This window comes from Centrocercus urophasianus, unplaced genomic scaffold (genome assembly GCF_019232065.1).
Source record: "Centrocercus urophasianus isolate 14NV4802_14NV808 unplaced genomic scaffold, USGS_Curo_1.0 seq_10, whole genome shotgun sequence".
NCBI lineage: Eukaryota > Metazoa > Chordata > Aves > Galliformes > Phasianidae > Centrocercus > Centrocercus urophasianus.
The window spans coordinates 66,418,775-66,438,389 of record NW_024884142.1 but is presented as its reverse complement, the minus strand read 5'-3'; the positions used below and the strand labels follow the sequence as shown (position 1 = coordinate 66,438,389).

Genomic DNA, 19,615 nt, shown 5'->3' with positions numbered 1-19,615 from the left:
AGCAGATGGCTTAGGAGGGGGCTTGAGAACCAGTATTTCTCCCAAGCTGCTTCCCCCACTGTGCACAGCTACTCATCTGTGACTGCTATGCGTTGCTACATCCCAGCAGTCTCTCTGCTGATCAGGTCACTGGCCAACTGTCACACATCCCCACTGCATCCCTGCTGCTCTCCAGAGCAGGATGTGCATTCTCAAGGAAGATTTGTTGCCCTGCAAGATCTCCCAGTGAGAGAAAATGAAGGCACTTGATGATCTTTTGTACCCTGCACTGATGTAGAGAGTTGCATTTAATATTGCTCATCGTGTGCATCTCTTCTCGAGCTTCTAACAGAGCTTCAGAATTAGTCTCTTTCTGTTTTGCTGGAAAACATATATGTATATAAAACATATAAACATATATATATAAAACATACATATATACACACATATACATATATGTATATATATATAAAACATATATACACACACACACACACACACACACACATATATATATATGTATATATATTTAGAAATTGCTCCTAAATCTTATCATCCCCACAATGATATAGGCTCATTTAGACTTGCAGAGGGAATCTCATGATGTCCCACTCCAGTGAACAGCAACTATGAAGTGCCAAGACAGTCATTTAAATTGATGATGCTCAAGTTGGCATCTTCCTGCAAGCCTTGCCTTTGTTTGTAAGCTGATTCTTATGACCTTTCCTCTTAAAAATGCTCCTTTTCAGCAGACCTCAGTCCTATTCTTTCCTGAAATGATCACAAATGGTCAATTCCTTCCAGTTTAGTTCTTAATGGTTACTCTGTCTTTTGATGATCCCTGCACTAGAATCCTTCCTCATCTTTGAACAGCTGATGATCACCATGAGGACCCTGGTCACTGCATTCCTTCTTCCAGTCAAGCTAGCACAGAGGATTCTCTGGCACCCCTTTTCTGTTCACAGATCCTGGGAGGACGTTGGGGTGGTGTTATCTGCAATCTTCTTTTCCACATCTCCTTACATGTAGGCAGTAGAACCTTTGAAATATGTGTGTGCATAGCTGCGAGCTACTGTAGTGCTACATCAACAGAGAAACTCGATTAAAAATCTGTTGGGCTGCCTCATTCCAGGATCAAATATAGAATTATTCATGGCAGTATATTTTTATTTTTAGTTTTTGCAATGAATTAGTCTGGCTATGGTCTATTCAAAACTTCCTGTCATTCTACTTCCACTATGCTTGATCTCTCATTCTCCTGAAAATAGATCCTATGGCAAGGAAATGTCTTCTGCTATTTGGTTTCATGCTTTCTTTTAGTTATTTTGATCCCTGCTTATCTGTACTCCCCATAACTCACTGATGCAGTTCCTCCCCGTTTTGCAGCACCCTTCAAATACTTGAATGAAAGATACTTCATATCTTTGGGAGAGAGAGATCAAATCTTTTCCCCATTATTGTCCAGCCAAGTGCACATCTCTGTTCTTTAATGATACTCCCTCAGATCCTCTAATCTTTTAAAATATTCCACTTCAAACTGTGTTCAGTAGTGCACCTTCTGTGGGATCTCTGATCTCCCAAGCAATCTCTGGAAAGCTGGTGTTGTCACATCCTTTTAGAAAAGGTCACTTCTGTCTGAGTAACTCGATAAAAGCTGCTCATGTACTGTGCAGGATCTCACTGGCTGCTCTGAGAGCCACACTGCTTTGTAAACAGCTGCTAGGTCTAATTCGTGAGCCACTGAAAATGCAATATTTTTGGCATTTAAGAGCTGTGTTTTGGAAGATTTTGCATGATGGATATTCTGGTGATGCTAAAAAGGACAACTTAAACAAAATAGTTTTTAGTCTTGAGAGCTGACAGTTCTCATTACTCATCACTGTGGGAGATGCATACGCAGTAAACTTACTCAACAGAAATGCTGCATTCCTCCACTTAACCTAAAAATAGACCAAACAATCTCAATATACTGACTCACAAACAAGGGATTTGCCTTATCATAGCTCTCACTCTGTTTTAAATGCCCAGACAGTTAACTCCACAGCCTTCAAATCCATTTCAGATTTGCTACAAATCTGTCTTTCCAGTGGTTTTTACCCTCCAAATTCTGGACATTACATTAAGGAACCATATGCATCTGGCAGGAAGACTTCACCCTCAGATTTTCCTTTCTATGCTTTGATGTTCCTCTGGCTCAAGTTAAGTTTTGTATTGAGGAAGAGTGGAGTTGAGGCTCAGTGGAAATTTATATGTTTTGAGAATATATATATAGAAGGTACTGGAAGTGTTATAGGGTTTATTTTAGACTTTGTCTTAGCTATGAAGCTGCACTGCACAAGCATGGCTTGCCCTTAACTCCTGGCCCTTAGCCAGGTACCCCCAAATCCGCCAGTTACAGATGGACAAGCTGTGAATACACGGAGGGAGGCTGTAGGTGAAAGTACAGTGTGAACTGGCTGGTGAGGAGAGAAAGGAGGCTTCTCATCATCCCAGAGCATTGGGCAATGTCTCTCGGCAGCTCCTTCATGAAATACAGCCACACACTGTTGCTAATGATGATGAAGAAACATTCGGTGGGAATGTCACAGCATACACTTTTGACAAGATATATTCCTTAAAAGCTGTTGTTTTCTAGAGATGTCTTTGCTTGAGAGTTTTGGAAAAATGTATGAAATTCATCCATTTTCTGTTGATTCTGGGTGTTTCTTGAGAGCAGGACCAGACTGTGAAACAGGAAGGCATGGAGTTTATTTCAGTGCCCCATACCTCTTTTCTGTACAACTCCTGTCATCAGTGAATTTTCATTTACAGAATGGAGACTTTATTTACATTCTGGAGGATGCTGAAAGGAGACTTTATCAGTCCCTACAACACCCTGAAAGGAGGTTGTAGTGAGGTAGTGGTCAGCATCCTATCCCAAGGAATAAGCGATAGAATGAGAGGTAAAGGCCTCGAGTTGCACTGGGGAAGATTTGGGTTGGATCTTAGGAAATGTTTTTCCTCAGAATGTGTGGTGAGGGATTGGAACCCTGCCCAGGGAGGTGGTGGAGTCACCATCCATGGAGGTGTTCAGGAAACGTACAGATGTGGCCCTGATGGATGTGATTGGTGGCCCCATTAGTGGGGTGGGTTGATGATTGGACTCGGTGATCTTACTGCTCTCTTCTGACCGTGTTAATGACTCTGTGAGTTTTCTGTGCTTCGTGAGTTTTATTTTACAATTGGATGCAGCTCTGGCATGGATGAGGTTAATTTAAGAAACACTTTTCTGTGCATTTCTTTATTTCCTTCTGACAGTGAGCAGATAGTGTCAAGGTGATTCCAGAAAGTGGTGCGGGGATTCCTAGTTTTGCTTCACATCGAGTTATTAACTTGTTCCGCTTCACTATGTCAGCTGTTCCAAAGCAACCCCACCAGCGAGGGGACGGGGTCGAAGCGCTGGAACTTCATCAGACCGCCGCAGCACTCACCGACCTCCTCAGACCCTGCCCCTCTGGGCCTCGTGGGGTCCCGGGGCTGCTCCCCCCTCTCAGAACCGCCCTTGGCCCGCCCCCTGCCCGCACTTATAGCGGCGGGGCCGCGCCGCCGTGTCGGGAGCCGTCAGGATGGGAGTCGGATCGCGCTGTCCGCCCTGCGCGCTGCTGGCTTTGGCGCTGCCTTTGGCGCTGCCCGCGGAGCTGCTGCTGCCGCACGGCGCCGATCGCGGGGATGCGGCGCTGGAGCCCGGCGACGACGCGCGCTCGGCGGCGCTGGAGCTGGGCACGGTGCTGCACTTCTACGGCGCTGCCGTCCGCTCCCTCTACGTGAGTGCGGACGGGGGGTGGAAGGGCTGAGCTGTTGGCTGCGGGGTACCGAGCGCTCGCTGCCTCTCGCTGTAGCCCCGGCGCAGGCGGGCGGCGGTCCGCAGAGCGACGCGCGCGGTTCCCGTCCAGGACGAGCGCCGTCCGCAGGCACGCTCCGTGCGGCCGGCATCTTGTTGTGCTTCGAGCACGCCCAGGTCGCTGAGCTACCGCAGCTGCTCGCAGCCCCAGCGCGGAGGGAGAGCCGGAGGTTACAAGCGGACCCCGTCGCGCGCCCGCACGGCAGCGCTGTGGTGCGCGAGGGGCTCGCGGAGGCGTCGGCTCCTGAGGGCGGGGTTGAAAGCGTTGGCTACAGTGAAGCGAGGCCGATGGTTGGGACCGATCCTAATGGACGTGTTTGAGAAAGTCGGCACCTTTCAGTTCCCGTGCTCGCAAAGTGCAAGACCCCCACGTGGCCGCGGTCGTTCAAGGTTGGGTGTAGTTCCCACGTGCTCGAGTCTGTGCCGAAAGATTGAAGGACTCAGGCTGTGCCTCTGTCTGAAGTGGGTGCTGTGACTTGAGGCTGGTGGTGAAGATGAAGGGTGGACACGTGAGGGGTGTCGGGCCTCCAGTTTGTCCCCGAGTTCATGGCCTTGCTTGCCAGGCTCTTGGCTGGGTCATTGATTATCCAGCTCACATGGATATGCTCTTTTCAAGGCACAGACGTGTTCTTGGAAGGTAGGGGAGCGACCTGCGTGTCAGGCATTGAGATAATAGCAGTGATATGTCAGATAAACAACACAGAGGGGACAGAGCTCCCAGAGAGCAGCACGTTGGGTAACACCACTGAGTTTCCTCAGCTTGGTGATCTCGATATGGGCCTGTGGTGTGCCCAGGGATTTTGGATTGGAACAGTGTGGGTGCAGAGGCCATTCCAGAATCAGCTTTTGGGCCCTTTTAGCATGATTGCTTGGGCACATCTGATCAGCAGAGGTGTTTTAGGATCAGTCGGCGTGCTATCAGGAGGCTTTTATCTCGTGTTTAATCTGTCACAAGTATTGCTCAGTGGAAACACAGCAGAAAATATATGGGGTAGAGAAAGGAGTCTGCATGTCATGAAGGGTACTGAGCAGCCTTACATGCACCTCCAGAGAGTACAGTTTTATTATATGCTGGCAGTGAGTGCTTACTGAGCTCTGTGATGTTATTCAGTAAGCAGAATTTTCTCAAGGATTTCCAGCAGTCAGTGAATATTACCAAGTTCATAAATTAAAGCATGGTATAAAATGCATATATACAGTACACAAAAGATGTTTTTCATAAGCTTTTGAGTTTTCAGGATGAAGTACATATTTCTGTACGATTCTGCACGATAAAATCATGCTTGTTTTTTACAACTTTCATTTTCATTTGGTTGAAAACATTCATGGATTATTGGATTCTCCCTATTTTCCCAGCAGTTGGGGAGCCAGGCTGTTACCTCTACATGCAGATAAAAAGGCAAAGACTTCTGAGAACAATTGTTTGTTATCAGTGTGTCATAAAATCTCCAGCAACGAAGCTCTTTTCATGGCAGGCAGAGAGAATGTTTATTTAACATAAGTTGAAACACGAGACTTTCACATACTCTATTTTTCTATGAGAGCTCTATATGCTGAATCCTATTGCTAGCCCATTCTGACATATTTGTTTTTGTAAAACACTTCTGTTCAGACTTTTCCAGTTCACAGTGGAGCTCACAGCTGTGGAAAAGCTGAAAGACTGGAAGTGACTTCTTTTTAGGGAGGAATCAGAGTCCATTAAGTCAAGCTTGGTGCCATTTGTTAATTTTTGAGCTGCTTAAGTTAATCATTAGTCATGTTTTAATTAGAAAGTTTTACTGATTTAAATCTACTGACACTGCTTTATACGAATAAATTCAATTGCTAAGCTCTTTATTTTTTTATTTTTTTCCTCAGAAGTATTCATATCCTTAAAAAGCCTCCTAACTGGACAGGGAAAAAATGCCATTTGTCTGAAACTTTTTTTGCTACCCACTTTTTCTTTCGGTAGAAGTACTTCGTTGCTTCTTACGTCCTTCTCCTCACTTAATTTCTCAAGATAGGACTGTGATAGACTGTGTAATTTGTTCTGCTACAGATCATGAACATATGTCAGCTATGCATGTAATCCAGAAGTTTAACATGCTAAAAATAAATCTGTATTAGTTCCTGTCCATTCAAACAGAATTATACCCTAAAAGGAAAGATGTACTCTACAGCTGGCCTTTAGAAAATGCCCACCTGGTGCCTTTTTTTTCCCCTCTTCCTATTGATGAGAATGATCAGAGAATCACAGAACAGGTGGGTTGGAGGAGACCTCTGGGGATCAGTGAGTCCAGCCCCCTGCCAAAGCAGCTTTCCCACAGCAGGTTGCAATCATGCTTTAATAAAATCCAGTGTTTATTCTAAATTACTTCTCTGCGTTTTGGGGTTCATGCTTTAATGTATCAGTGTGAGCTTCAAAGAAATGAAGTTAAATCATGCAATTTGCTCTCATATTGCAAGTATGTATGTACTGCTAAATGCAAAAACTAAAAACATTTTTTAGTTGTGATGAATGTTCTTTCTCTACATTCAGATCTCTTCACAAAGTGCTCAGCCAGTGTATTTATTTTCATCTAATAGCTTGCAAATGTTTTCTTGGTGATAGAGTGCTAGCAACCAAACATTCTCCTTAACATTTAGACCTGAACCATCTCTCATTTATAAAGTAGAAACACAAAATGAGAATGGCTAGTATTTTTGTCTCCGCTGCGTTAAATTACTTAGTACTTAATTAATACTTAATTTCAGTTTTCTAGCACAGTAGGAAGTAGTCAGAAGTGTACCCCCAAAGGATGAAAAGAGGAAGACCAAACCTTAAGTCATTTCTCATGATCTCTATTTTGTTCAGTGACATTAACTAGTCCTGGTTGTGTTTTCTCTTAATGTTACTTTAAATGCCACTGTAGGTGGGGGACCATGCAGTCTTGCACGCACCAGATGTGATGAAGAGCAAAGAGTTTGTATGAAATATTTCAAACACAAGTCATCCATCTGAGCAGTGGGAGTAGGGGTGCTTGCATGCGTAAGCAAGAAGAAAGAGGAAAACTTTAACTTGACTCTAAATTCTGAGTTTAAAGATGGAACATGTCTTCTTGCTGTTGTCTTAGCGAGCAAATTAGCCTAGGGGTCTTCATCTGAAGGAGAAATTACGTAGCAAAGAAATTGGGTCAGATTTGGCCATATGTCCCAATGTAAGAACTAGGGACCATGAAAGGAAGCAGGGAATCAGACTGAAAACAAACAAAGTAGGAGAGACGTCAGGGTATGAGTCATGGATCTGCAAAATTCCTTTTTAAAGGATTTTGTGGAAGCACGATGTTTAGATATGTGGAAAGGAAGACTTAACAAATACTTGAAGGAAACCCACTGAGGATGAGTCAAAGCACAGGGAATCCCTTCAGCTGCGTGTGGATGGAGGTTGACTGGAGAAGTGCATCTGGGCCCTTCTCTTGTTCTTCTGAACCTGAAAGCCAACAGGTGCAGTCTGGTACAGGCTGCTGGGCTGGGTGGCCTTGTAGCCCAAGCTGCTGTAGGCATTAACACACCCATCAAACATTCATAAAGACCATTTAGTGTTATAACTGTCTTAAATGTGTGAGAAGGTCCGGTGGTGGTTTATTTTTCTGGGACACACAGTGAGTGAGAGAAACCTTTGGGAGGTGGCTGTTTTTAGCGTCATATCCTGTGATGTTGGCTTTGGGACTTCTGCCCCTTGTTGGGCTGTTTGCATGTGTGGCAGCAGCTCTGGAGCTGTAAATGCCTGGCTTCGTGCAGCTGGTATAACCTGCCTTGCTACTAGGTCTGTGTCTTCAGACCAAGAGTTTCATTTTTATTTAATACCCTTTAGTTTTTTGTTTGCTTGTTTGTTTTTTCCCAAGGAAGAGACAGTCTTCCACAGTACAGTGGCAGGGCAGTCTGCTGTATGAGAATTTACAGGGTGTCCCATATCTGCTACAGAAAAGAATCACTACTTAACCAAATAAAGTAACTCAGTTGCTTCACCTTTCCTGTCCTCAGCCACACCATTGTGAAACTGCTCTGCAGGAGTAACAGCTAAAAGAGAGAGAAACTTTTGGCCTCCCCAAACATGAGACTAACTTCAGACTCAATTTCTTTTAGAAATGCAATGAAAAGTGTTGTGATCTAGATCACACAGATATGGAGGACAATCACTGTAAGCAGTATTTATCTTACAATATCATTTTTTTAGGTTGCCACAAATGGGATTATTGCAGTCAATGAACCTAAGGATGAAGAAAAATATCTTGGCCAATTCCCAGTCAGTTTTGGAGCTATTGCTCCTTTTATGGCTGATCTGGATACGACAGATGGACGTGGAAATGTTTATTACAGAGAAGATTCATCCTCAGATGTCTTACAACTCGCATCAGACTATATCAAAGGGGGGTTTCCTGAGGCTGCTTTTGATCTCAGCAGTGTTGTTATTGTTACCTGGAAGCTCGTGGCTCCGTACCAGGGACCTGGAGAAGATCTTACATTGGAAGAAAAGGTGAATGTTAATGAGAGCTCTGAGACGTATTGGATGCATGTCCAGCTGATGTGTAACACTGTTTCCTACTGTTTTGAAGACAAATTCCTTTGTGTTTAAATTAGTCTAGCACTGTTTAGAATGAGTTATTTAGTTGAAAAGACTGTAACTGAACACAAGCTTCTACAAGTTTTCATTTGGAAGAAAACGCTTGAAACTTAATATCTGACTTATTTGTATTTCCTGACATTGCCGTGCTTTAGATGTTAATTGTGATGGGATAATAACTGAAATATTGGGCTATATCCTGCCTTACATCTGTGGAACATAGTCTTTTTTGCTTATGTTGTTCAACAGACTCTGAAGTCATTTTGACACCCGATAAAGACTAACAGGAACTTCAGTCTGTGCATCTGTTTTGGAGAGATGACCCTGTATTCAGAAAGTCTCATACTTTCTAGCTAGTATTGAATGAAGAAGCAGTCAAGGGATTCTCTTTGTATTACTTGCAATCCGTTTTCTCTTTCAGAATCATATTAGATGCTGTTCAGCGGGGATCTCATAGAGATAAACTATACATTATAATTGTCCCAACTGATGGGCCTGCTCGCAATGGATAAAGCTGAGAACATTATCACAATTTAGAAATCTTGTTTTGTCAGGGATTAATTTCTTGCACCTAACTTGACACAACCATTGTTTTCACAGTAATGACTCTGCACGGTTGTAGCAATGAATAGCTGATATCTGAGATATAGTCTTGATGGTTCCCACACTTTGTAGGAGCTTTTGGACAGCAAAAGGCAATTGCAGCAATGTGGAAGTTGAACTTTTTTCTTTTTCTTTTTTTTTTTTAATATTCTGTTTACCAATACATTCGTGTCAATTTTCTACATCTTTTCAGTTAGTTTAGTTTAGCACTTTTTTTTTTTTTTAAGATGACAATAAAGCATGCAATGCATGTAATTGAGCTTAGAAGTGTTATGTTGTAGGCAGCCTCTATAGCTGAGAGATTTTACATACTTTTGGTAATGCTTTCTGCTTAATGTTTATGCATGCTGACTGTAAAACTGCTTCAACAGAACATGAACTTGATAATATTGATATTTTTTTTTTCCCTTGTAAAGTACATGATGTATTCATTATGTGTTACAGAAATTCAAATGTCTTTGTGTTTAAAAAAAAAAAAAAAAAATGTTATTTTATTGTCTGTCTTGACTGTTTTTCCATGAGTAAAAGGATTTATTTTTTTTTCCACAGAGGAACACATTCCAGGCTGTTTTAGCCTCTTCTGACTCCAGTTCCTATGCTATTTTCCTTTACCCAGAAGATGGTTTGCAGTTCTATAGTGCGTACTCAAAGAATAACGATGGAAAGATTCCTGCAATGGTTGGCTTTAGTCAGGCCTCCACAAACTACTACTTTTGGGAAAATCCAGGATCCTACAATGTCGTTGCTAATGATGAAGACAGCATTAGAAACTTGCACGAGTATGTTTTTTTGTTTGTTTTAATTTATCAAGAAAGTGTCAAGGAGTTGCATGTTTTTCTGAATTGTGGCATGACTCAGAAGGAGATAGTAAGATTCCATTAGCCATTGCATAAGAAATGTCCTAAGTCTGCTGCTGATACTCATCATCTTGAATAACATAAGGACTTTGGTGTAATTTGTCAAAACTCCGTAGTTCCATTGCCACTGGTAGGAGCTGCAAAAAATTGGACCTTATGAAATTGGAACACTTCAGACTTTAATTCTTAATACTGTGTCATATGAACTCTTTTTTTGTGGGGAAAAAATAAATGAGCAATAAGGAAAGGGAGTGGGTTAGAAAGTTCTAACAGGTATTAGCAAGATTTTTGTGGCTGAAGTATCTCCTTCTGTTTCCACCTCTGCAGAAAAAAATGCTGTCCAAACTATCAGCGGTGATTTATAGTTGAATGAACTGTATGTGGTGCGTAGTGCTATGTAGATAAGGTAATCATAGAATAATAGAATCATAGAATGGCCTGGGTTGAAAAGGACCACAATGATCATCGAGTTTCAACCCCCCTGCTGTGTGCAAGGTCACCAACCACCAGACCAGGCTGCCCAGAGCCACATCCAGCCTGGCCTTGAATGCCTGCAGGGATGGGGCACCCACAGCCTCCTTGGGCAGCCTGTTCCAGTGCATCACCACCCTCTGTGTGAAGAACTTCCTCCTAATATCTAACCTAAATCTCCCCTGTCTCAGTTTAAGACCATGTAATCAATTGTTTTCCTGATATTTCTAAGTGAAGAACAGCATTTTGTGTATGATAGGAGTACCACAAAACATGCGTTTGACCTTTTTTTGATTTGGCCTGTGATTTCTCTGATAGAAGCAGCAATGCTGGGAGACGAGGTGTCTGGGTGTTCGAGATTGGTAGCTCATCTGACACTATTGTGCCTGCCAAGGTCAGCAATGTTCTGGCAAGCCTAGAGCCCAGTGAAGAAGACCAGGAGTTGACTTCAAAACCATTCGTGTCAGACTATGGCTCCACTGAAATAAGACCACAGTATGTCACCAGTAGCACGGACAGTACAGAAGAGGATCAGCACGTTACATACAGTGTTCCTCAGTTAGCTGTGGAAGACTTTATAACTTCATACCAAGATGTAACAGGAACACCTTCGACTGAATCTTTTTATCGTCATCGAGAATTCCCAACAGCAAAAGCTCCACCTCGCCAGTTCCCAGCCCAGCAGTTCCCCCCACAGGGACCCCAGGTCATAGATGTGGAAGAATTTGATGAAACTGGTATAGGTAAGGTCTTTTATAAAGCTTGGATTGTTCTAATACAGACAGGAAGCAAGAAGATTCAGATTTTCAGATGTGACATTCTGGGTACCTTTAACAATTTTGTGTCATTCATTTGGGAGAGCTTATCTTGAATGTCACCTCAGACTCATCCTGCCAGTCTAGTAAAATAGTCCTGCAGTCTGGCTCACAGGAGAGCAGATTCACAGTGCCTGTGGAACCTGATTCTCTCCTAAGGAAAGCTTCCATAGGGATAATGGTATTCCTGATGTTGACGTGTTCTTAGTGGGAACTGATTTTGTGTCTTTCATCCAAGACTGTTGTTTAACTTATGATCTGACCTTTAATATCTTAAGTAATTGGTTGTTCCCAGTAAAGATTTTATGATCATTTTTACTGAAACCTGGCTTTTTTCCTTTCACTGTGAGTTAATGAATTCAGGTGATTTAATAAAGGTTGAGGACAGCGATTGCTGTAAAAATCATTTGCTGGTGTAAGGCTGCATGGCCTCAATTTTTGCAGTGGCAGAATTAGCAATTCTAACTTGCAAGGAAGTGTTTATGGAAAGTTCAAAGCAGTGTGACCGACTACCCGGGTCCTGTTTCTTGAAATAGATGGCTATTTCCATTTAATAATAGGATGGGCCAACTAGGATTACCATGTGTTTGGTGCATATTCCTGGGTCCTTTACTGATATTCTTTGTTCTGAAATTGAAAAGGCTCCTTTTTGTTTTGGTTTGGAAGCAAGCATAGGTTGAAATGATCACCTGCTAGTGTCATCATGACTGTTTGAATGCTCTGAATTAATAGAGGTATAATAAGCATTTAGTATACATGTCTGGTGTTTTCTACAGTGTTCCGCTACCACACAGACGTCCAACAGACCTGTGCTAACAATCGCCACCAGTGTTCTGTTCATGCTATTTGCAAAGATTACCCCAATGGATTTTGTTGCAGTTGTATTGCTGGATACAAAGGAAATGGCAAACAGTGTGTAGCAGAAGGTAACTTTTCTGAAAATTGGGTGCATATGCAGCTACTATACTTGATGTTCTTGAATAAGGCAACCTATTTTCATTAGTCAAAGTAAGACGTGGTTATGTGGTTTTTGGAAGAGTTATCACTAGAGATGTTTTGAAAGGTGTTTTAGGTGAGCTATACTTTCTGAGATGATGGTTTTGTATTTTTTAAATGAAGCAGACTGGTTTAAGTAGCCAAGTATATGAACTATGCAACTTTCTAGGAAAAAAAAGTTATTCTGTAACTGAAATAATTTCATAATATAGCATCCAATGTTACCGTTAGAATTAGTTGTGAAGTTCTGGTGTTTTAGAATCTAATATAGTCCCCCACTCTAGAAAGGGCTGTCTAAAGGGGATGAACAAATTAACTCTGATTATCAATAAAGAGCATGGCTCCTCTTTGTCTGAGTCTTAAGCTTCTTTACTGAAGGGCTAATCTGCCAGATTTTTGTTAGATACCCATTTAAACTTTGTTCCTGTGTAAGATCCATAAAGGAATTTCTTGTGTATACACTTGTAATCCTTGTAGTGACTTGACTCAGAATATAGATGCATTTCAACAGCTGAACTAGCTGACTGCAAACTTTGTGTTGTATAAAGAAGGGAAGCAAAACCTACTACACAGCTTTCAGTTCATAAAGCTGAGTTTTTCAGAGAAAGAAAAGAATTGAAGGTAATGCAACTTGAATTTGTATGCATTTAGAAAACTGTATGGAAGAAAAATAGTAAACCAAAGTAATTACTTCAGTGAAACACTGACAGTCTTCTAACAAATTTTCTTTGAAGGCAGATAGTCTGATTGCTCTGATCCCCTAGTGGTGTTAGGCTTCTAGTATGGAATGAGCAAATCTACATTCAGTAGGTATTGATATGAAGTGTCATCTTGCTACTGTAAGAGATACTGTAATAGCATGATCTGTTTATAGAGTTGTCTTTGGAGGAAAAATTGTTAATGAGGATAAAGGGTACTTTTGGAGGCAATTTTGACTGCTTAACTAATGTGACAATACACATGTAACCAAGCTAACACTGTCTGTAGAGAGTTTCCTGTCTGCTGAATTCAGTTGGCATTTTTTTGCCATTCATTTTGACACTGATATCTTTGAACGGGGTGCTCTGAACTCATTCCTTGTAGAGTATTTGAGAACTGTCGTTTTGTACTGATGCATTGCACTGATTTCCCAGGTTCTCCTCAGAGGGTCAATGGGAAAGTCAAAGGACGAGTCTTTGTAGGAAATAACCCCGTTCCAGTTACATTTGAGAACACCGATCTCCACTCGTATGTTGTGATGAACCATGGACGTGCCTATACTGCTATCAGCACAATCCCAGAAGCTTTGGGTTATTCTTTGCTGCCTCTTGCCTCTATTGGAGGTGTAATAGGGTGGATGTTTGCTGTGGAGCAGCAAGGATATAAAAATGGATTCAGCATTACCGGTAACTTCTTAATTTAAAATTACGTTTAAAAAGTATGCTGTACTTTCCCTTGTCTTGAGATAAGAAATTCATATACAGAAGCAGTATGACAAAAATCTATTTAATCTGAGTTGAAAATTGATTGCTTTGTTACCAAACTTCTCACTGTTTTTCTTGTTTACATATTGGGCTTTTTATCTTACAGTTTCTGCACAAGCATGTAAATTTCTTAGAGAAGAATGGATTGGCCCATTCCCATACAAGAAAGAGATTGTTTAAAACATACCTGATTTTTGGTTATAGAGTGCACAGAGCTGCTGAAAAACCCTGCCCCTACATTTATAAGACATCTAACATATTTATTTCCTGATTGTGCCAATGAAGCAAAGCACAATGAAAGTCTGATCTCTTGCAGGTCTGAAATTCTTTGTAGGAGAAAATGTTGTATGAAATGCAAATAACCCTGTTAACTTATTTGAAGGAAGCCTCAGATCATAAATACAGCTTTAAAAAACTGTCCAGGGCATTATCTGTTTGTCTGTGCACTTTGATTCAAGCTGTAGGTTCGATCTGCCCTAGGAGAACACGTGTTTCTTTTTTAAATTTTATCTTTTACAACCCTATGCTATGAATTTACTTGAATGTAACTTACTGTTTGGGGATTTTAATTGTGTGTGTGTGTGCGTCTGTGTGTGTGTTTGAAGTTTGTTTCAGAATTTACAGCATACAATTTCACCTGGTTTTTATTTAGAAACAGATGTAGGGGATTTTTTGTTTGTTTTTAACTGCCTGCATTCTGAATAGACATATTCTTTAAAATATATAGCTCGTTTGTTGTTTTTACTAAGAGGGAAAGGGTGAATATTTTTAGCTTTTCTGAATATATTTATTTTAACTGCTTCTTCAGTTACACTCTCAGTGTAGCATATTCAGTGTTTAAGAGAGTTTCCTTATGATATTATCAATTTGTCTTTGGAAATTATTTCTGTAAGGATCCAGAATATTAACAACTATGTTACATCAAAGCTTGCTTATAGAAAATAGTTTGAATTTGATCTAGTAGAAACAGTTGTGGTGAATAGAAGGATTCAGAAACCACTATTAACTAGTTTAACTGCTTTAACCAATGCTATTTCTGTAGGTGGAGAGTTTACACGGCAAACTGAAGTCACTTTTCTTGGCAACAATGAGAAGCTGGTTATAAAGCAGAAATTCAGTGGAATTGATGAGCATGGTCACCTTACCATCAGCACAGAAATGGAAGGCAGAGTACCTGAGGTCCCCTCTGGTGCATCAGTCCATATTGAACCTTACACTGAACTCTATCACGCCTCTAGTTCTGGTAAGATTCCATAAGAAGTAATTGAGATGTAAGTGCACAATTCTTAGAGTGAAGGATAATCATTACCTTCTTAAAGATGTGCTTGTGACTTTCAGTTTATGTAGTTTTGACTCTTAGAATTGGTTTCCAAAAGAAGGTGGATTTTGTGTGCAAATATTTCTAAACTTTCCATTGAAAAAATGTGAGTCTGAGCTGATGCTAGGTGTTCTCTTGTATTAGTCTCATTTTTTACATTGTCAGTGGTAGTAGAACAAATTGCAAAGCTTTTTGTGGAGTCCATAGTTCTCCAGCAGGAGCTGAACTGGGATATACCTATTTGTAGTAACGTCTGTAAATGGGCTTTAATCTTGTTCAGTGAGACCATGCAAACCAATTAGTGTTGTGTGAGCTGCACTTCAGTGACCATGCCCTATGTCTGTAACAAGTATTTATCAGTATTATTTGAGCAGAATTCGAACAACTGTCTAGAAGATTAAGAGACTTTTAATTCCATTATCAGTTTCCTCTGTTATCTCTTCAGTAATTCTGTTCCTTGTCTCAGAGATGTGGTGAGAGAGTAGTTCTTCATTTTGCCATTTACAGTGGAATATTCCTCTCTTTACTTTCCTTTTCCTGGATAATATAATGTATGTCTCAACCCAGCAAAAACAAAGTGATGTTGTAGTGTTCCTGCTGGTCAGCCAGGCCAGCCATCAAGGAGCAATAGAGAGGAAGAGCAGTAAGCAGTGCTCCTAAATGCATCTGGATATGAGAGGCAGCATTTTCCTCTAGTGGCAACCTTTGATTGTTACAGGTAGCTTAAATGGTGTGGTTACTCCATCACTGCATTATATCTGCTGATATCTGACCTTCGTACCTGGTACTTAGCCCCTGTTGCTGCTTTGCCTGTCTTTATGAGCTGTGAAATGATAGAAGCAGCAGGAAGATTCTACTTTGTGCTGAACAACTTCAGAGATTTGGAAGAGTTGTTTGGGCAGATTCATCTAAAGGAATTTGTACGTTTCCTGAGTTAAATTTTCCTTTCATTTCCTGGCAATCCATAAATTTTAGCTGAATTTTTAAATTATGGCAGAATAAATTGTGTCCCATCCCTTACAACTGTGTTGAGCACAGAACAAGTCCAACCAAATGCCTGTTCCTTTGCCTGAAAATGGATTTGTATAGCAGTGAACAGAGATTTTTGCTTTCTGTTCTGATCTGAGTATGTTGCCATGTTGCAGTGATCACTTCGTCGTCCACCAGAGAGTACACAGTGACAGAGCCTGAAAGGGATGGGGTTGCTTCCACGTACACTGGTGCCTATCAGTGGCGACAAACCATCTCCTTTGATGAATGCATTCATGATGACACTCTCCATGCTGCTCCTGCTACTCAGCAGCTCTCAGTGGACAGTATATTTGTTCTGTATAACAGAGACGAGCAAATTCTGCGTTATGCTATGAGCAATTCCATTGGCCCCATCAGTGGTATGTATGAATTCAAAGTACTTCTTTGTCTCTACTGTTATTAAAAGAATGTTTCCGTTAGTTTGCTGAGTATTAATTAAATTAATTAGTTACATTTATTAGCAGATGTGGATCCATCAGTTAAGAAGAGAAACAAGACTGTTGCAGTTGGTGGTTATACCAGGGGAAGGGTATTTTTCTCTTCCTGAAATCCATTGAAGTTTGTGTCTAACTTCTTGAAGTACTCTCAGCGTACTAGCTTGAATATATTGCTGCTTAGAGGTGTAAAGTTGTGCCAGTTTTCTTCACTTGATACCTAGGTCTTTATTAACAATTGTTTTGTGTGTTGTCAGAGCAAAGAGCAAAAGAGGGGAAAAACCTTTGAAAAAGCTAGTTTCTGTAGTTTATCTTGATACATGGCACAATGTTTGTAAGGTAGGAAGCCTCTGAAATGTATTTTCTAGGAGAACATTCCAGACTTTTTCTGTGTCTGCTGAAATCAGAATAAAAACGAAGGAGCAATAGGAAAATCCGTAACAGGTGAGTACAGAAGGGACGATACTCACTTCTGTTTGTTAAAAAAACAAAGTTCAATCAATTAAAATTAGCAAAGCAAGCTGTTAGGAATCACATTTTGAGTCTAGGTTAATTTCAGGAAGATGCTTTATCTTGGTTAGGTTTCCTTTTTTTTAGTGAGTTTTGTGTGACTCTTCTTTTAAATTTTTATGGTCCTTTGCCAAAGTTACAAAAAATACCAATGACATTGTCATCTGGGATTGATGTTTTGCATCAATCCCCTTCATCCCGATGCAAAATGAAAATAAAAAAAATTAAATTAAATTAAAAAAAAAGCTTTTTGCTTGTTTCATTCATGCTATAAGCAGTGTTCTCCTGGACCTTATCTGAGTCTGATTACTTGATAGGGTTGTCATGACTAAATATGGCCTTTCTTTTCAGATGGTTCTGCTGATATTAGCCGGAATCCTTGCTACACTGGTACCCATAACTGTGACACCAATGCAGTATGTCGTGCAGGAACTGGGAATCGTTTCTCCTGTGAATGTTCGATTGGGTTCCGTGGAGATGGAAACGTTTGTTATGGTATCAGAAGATTTTCTTTAGAAAATGTATAATTTGGTTTGCTCGGAATGTATTGACTCTCATTTTGAAGAAGATTGAGGAATCGTAGGTTAAAGGGATGTTGGAGTAGCTAAATGTGTGATTAATCACAGTCAGTAAGTTTGATTGTCTTGAAGAGTCAAACCTGGATATGTTTCGCTAGCTTACAAAGCATCTTTCCTACGTAGTTCCTCTTCTCATAAGACTTGTGGAGACTTAGCTGTAAGAAGTGCCACATTCTGCAAATTCCAGTAAATATGAGTCAACTAAGTTAAAGGTTCTTAAAGGCAGTGTGGAATGTATGCAGGGCATGGGTATCGGAACCCAATGAAATAATCTTTTTTAGGATATGCTTTGAAAATCCCTTTTGTTCAAGTCTATTGGACCAAAGGTCCAAATACTTGTCTTGCTCTTCAGGCAAGTTTGTTTCCCAGCATTGTAAAGTGTTTCTGTTGTCTAAGATCTTCTCTTTGTAGTAACTTGGCAGGGTTTTGAGATGTAAGAGCTGCCCAAATAGTGAAAGCTCCATGTCTTTATTTGGTTATCTTCCTGGCAAGGAAATGTGTTGCTAGGTGTAGAAATCTGAACCTAAAATAAAACCTAAGATAAATCATAACCTTTACAGTATGAAGTTTCCTTCTTTTCATATTTTAGTCTCTTCTGCGTGCTCCAGGTCGCAGCATAAACTTCACAGGAGCTTTCTTGCTGGAGACCTCCAAAATTTCATTTTTTGGGTGTGAGGTACACAGCTTGCAGTAAAAAGTAGTGAAGCAGAACCTCTGCAGTTTAACTAAACTACAGATGGTGTCTGTTTTGTTGCACAGTTTAATAAAATCTTAGATCATTTTAGCTTCTGAGCTTGAGATCTGTACCTCTTACGTGTGTACGTATATTTATTAATAGACAATTAGATTTGGAATTAATTAAAAGATTTTGCAGATAAAATAATTACTGTATATATGATCTAAAATGCGTTTTAGAACCAAATTTAACGGTTATATCCCCTATGTTACTTTACTCCAGATTTTAACATAATAATACACATAAATTCTGTGTATTTGTCATTTACTGTGCTAAAGAGCAACCTCAATTTGTTAGGCTTTGATGTATGGATAACTGAAGGAGAATTCTTTCCTAAAGTTCCTAGCTTTCCTGCATCTTCTTTCCCAAAGGCTTCTCCTCCGTCCCTATTTTCCTGGCCAACTCCTCTATAAAACCTCTCCTGTGGTTTTTCTTTATTTGTTTGTTTGTTTTTGTGCAGATTAGCTGAGGTCACAGTTTACTGAAAACTTATTTTCCGGTTGCTAATTACTTTTAAGGGGTGTAGACTATCCAAGATGTGGATTAGATACACAAGCCTGCTATTATTTAACACTTACGCAGTCTCTGTTTTTCTGGCATTGGTTTTAAAGGTGTTTTTATAGTGACAGAAATCCTTGTATAATATTCTAGATATTGATGAGTGTTCGGAGCAGCCAGGTGCATGTGGCAGCAATGCAGTCTGCAATAACCAGCCGGGAACGTACCGATGTGAGTGTGTTGATGGATACCAGTTTGCAGCAGATGGGCGGACTTGTGTTGGTGAGTTTCACACTTAAAAGCACTGCCCACTGGCTTTTGGGTTGTAGCTTGTCTTACAGAAACAGATGATGGCTTCTGGGGTCATGCTGGCTTCTAACACCAGTTGAATGTAGGAGTTTGTGCTGCAGTTAGTGATTACCAACTGTTAGGCACTGAAGAGGGTCCCTGAAGAACTTTGTTTTCTATCTGATAACAATTCCCCATTGAGAATGTTTTTGAGTACAAAATGGAAACATTTATTGAATGCTTCTGTCTTTTCAATACCATGACTTAATAGCAGATTTTGCATAGAAATAAAATACAAAATCGTGAAAGAAGAGTGCCAAGATACTACCTGCCCAGCTTGAAGGATTTTGGTGTGATCTCTTCAATCCTGAAGAAACTTAGCATTCTTATTTCTCTATCTGTTGGTTTACAGCCCCTGAATGACTTGAACCTGAGACAGGGCAACAGCACCCTTCTTTCTGCTTATGTGGTTTGATGTGGAACTGCAGCTTTTTCATACCAGCTCTGTGACTCGCTGTGTTAATAAGAGAATTGTAAATGAATTTGGTTCTTCTATTTGTAGACTGAGGGATAAC

The 19,615-nt window shown here is 40.6% G+C and overlaps 1 protein-coding gene across 1 annotated transcript in view; it reads left to right on the top strand.

Annotated features, from left to right (window-relative positions):
* The first annotated feature begins 3,584 nt into the window (after positions 1–3,584).
* Positions 3,585–19,615, top strand: part of NID1 (nidogen 1) — a 36,894-nt gene continuing 20,863 nt past the window's right edge. The window contains exons 1-10 of the mRNA XM_042814046.1: positions 3,585–3,782; positions 8,055–8,354; positions 9,594–9,823; positions 10,691–11,115; positions 11,964–12,113; positions 13,317–13,568; positions 14,689–14,889; positions 16,110–16,355; positions 17,292–17,435; positions 18,906–19,034. Coding sequence (XP_042669980.1) covers positions 3,585–3,782; positions 8,055–8,354; positions 9,594–9,823; positions 10,691–11,115; positions 11,964–12,113; positions 13,317–13,568; positions 14,689–14,889; positions 16,110–16,355; positions 17,292–17,435; positions 18,906–19,034 — 2,275 coding nt within the window. The remainder of the gene's footprint in view (positions 3,783–8,054; positions 8,355–9,593; positions 9,824–10,690; positions 11,116–11,963; positions 12,114–13,316; positions 13,569–14,688; positions 14,890–16,109; positions 16,356–17,291; positions 17,436–18,905; positions 19,035–19,615) is intronic.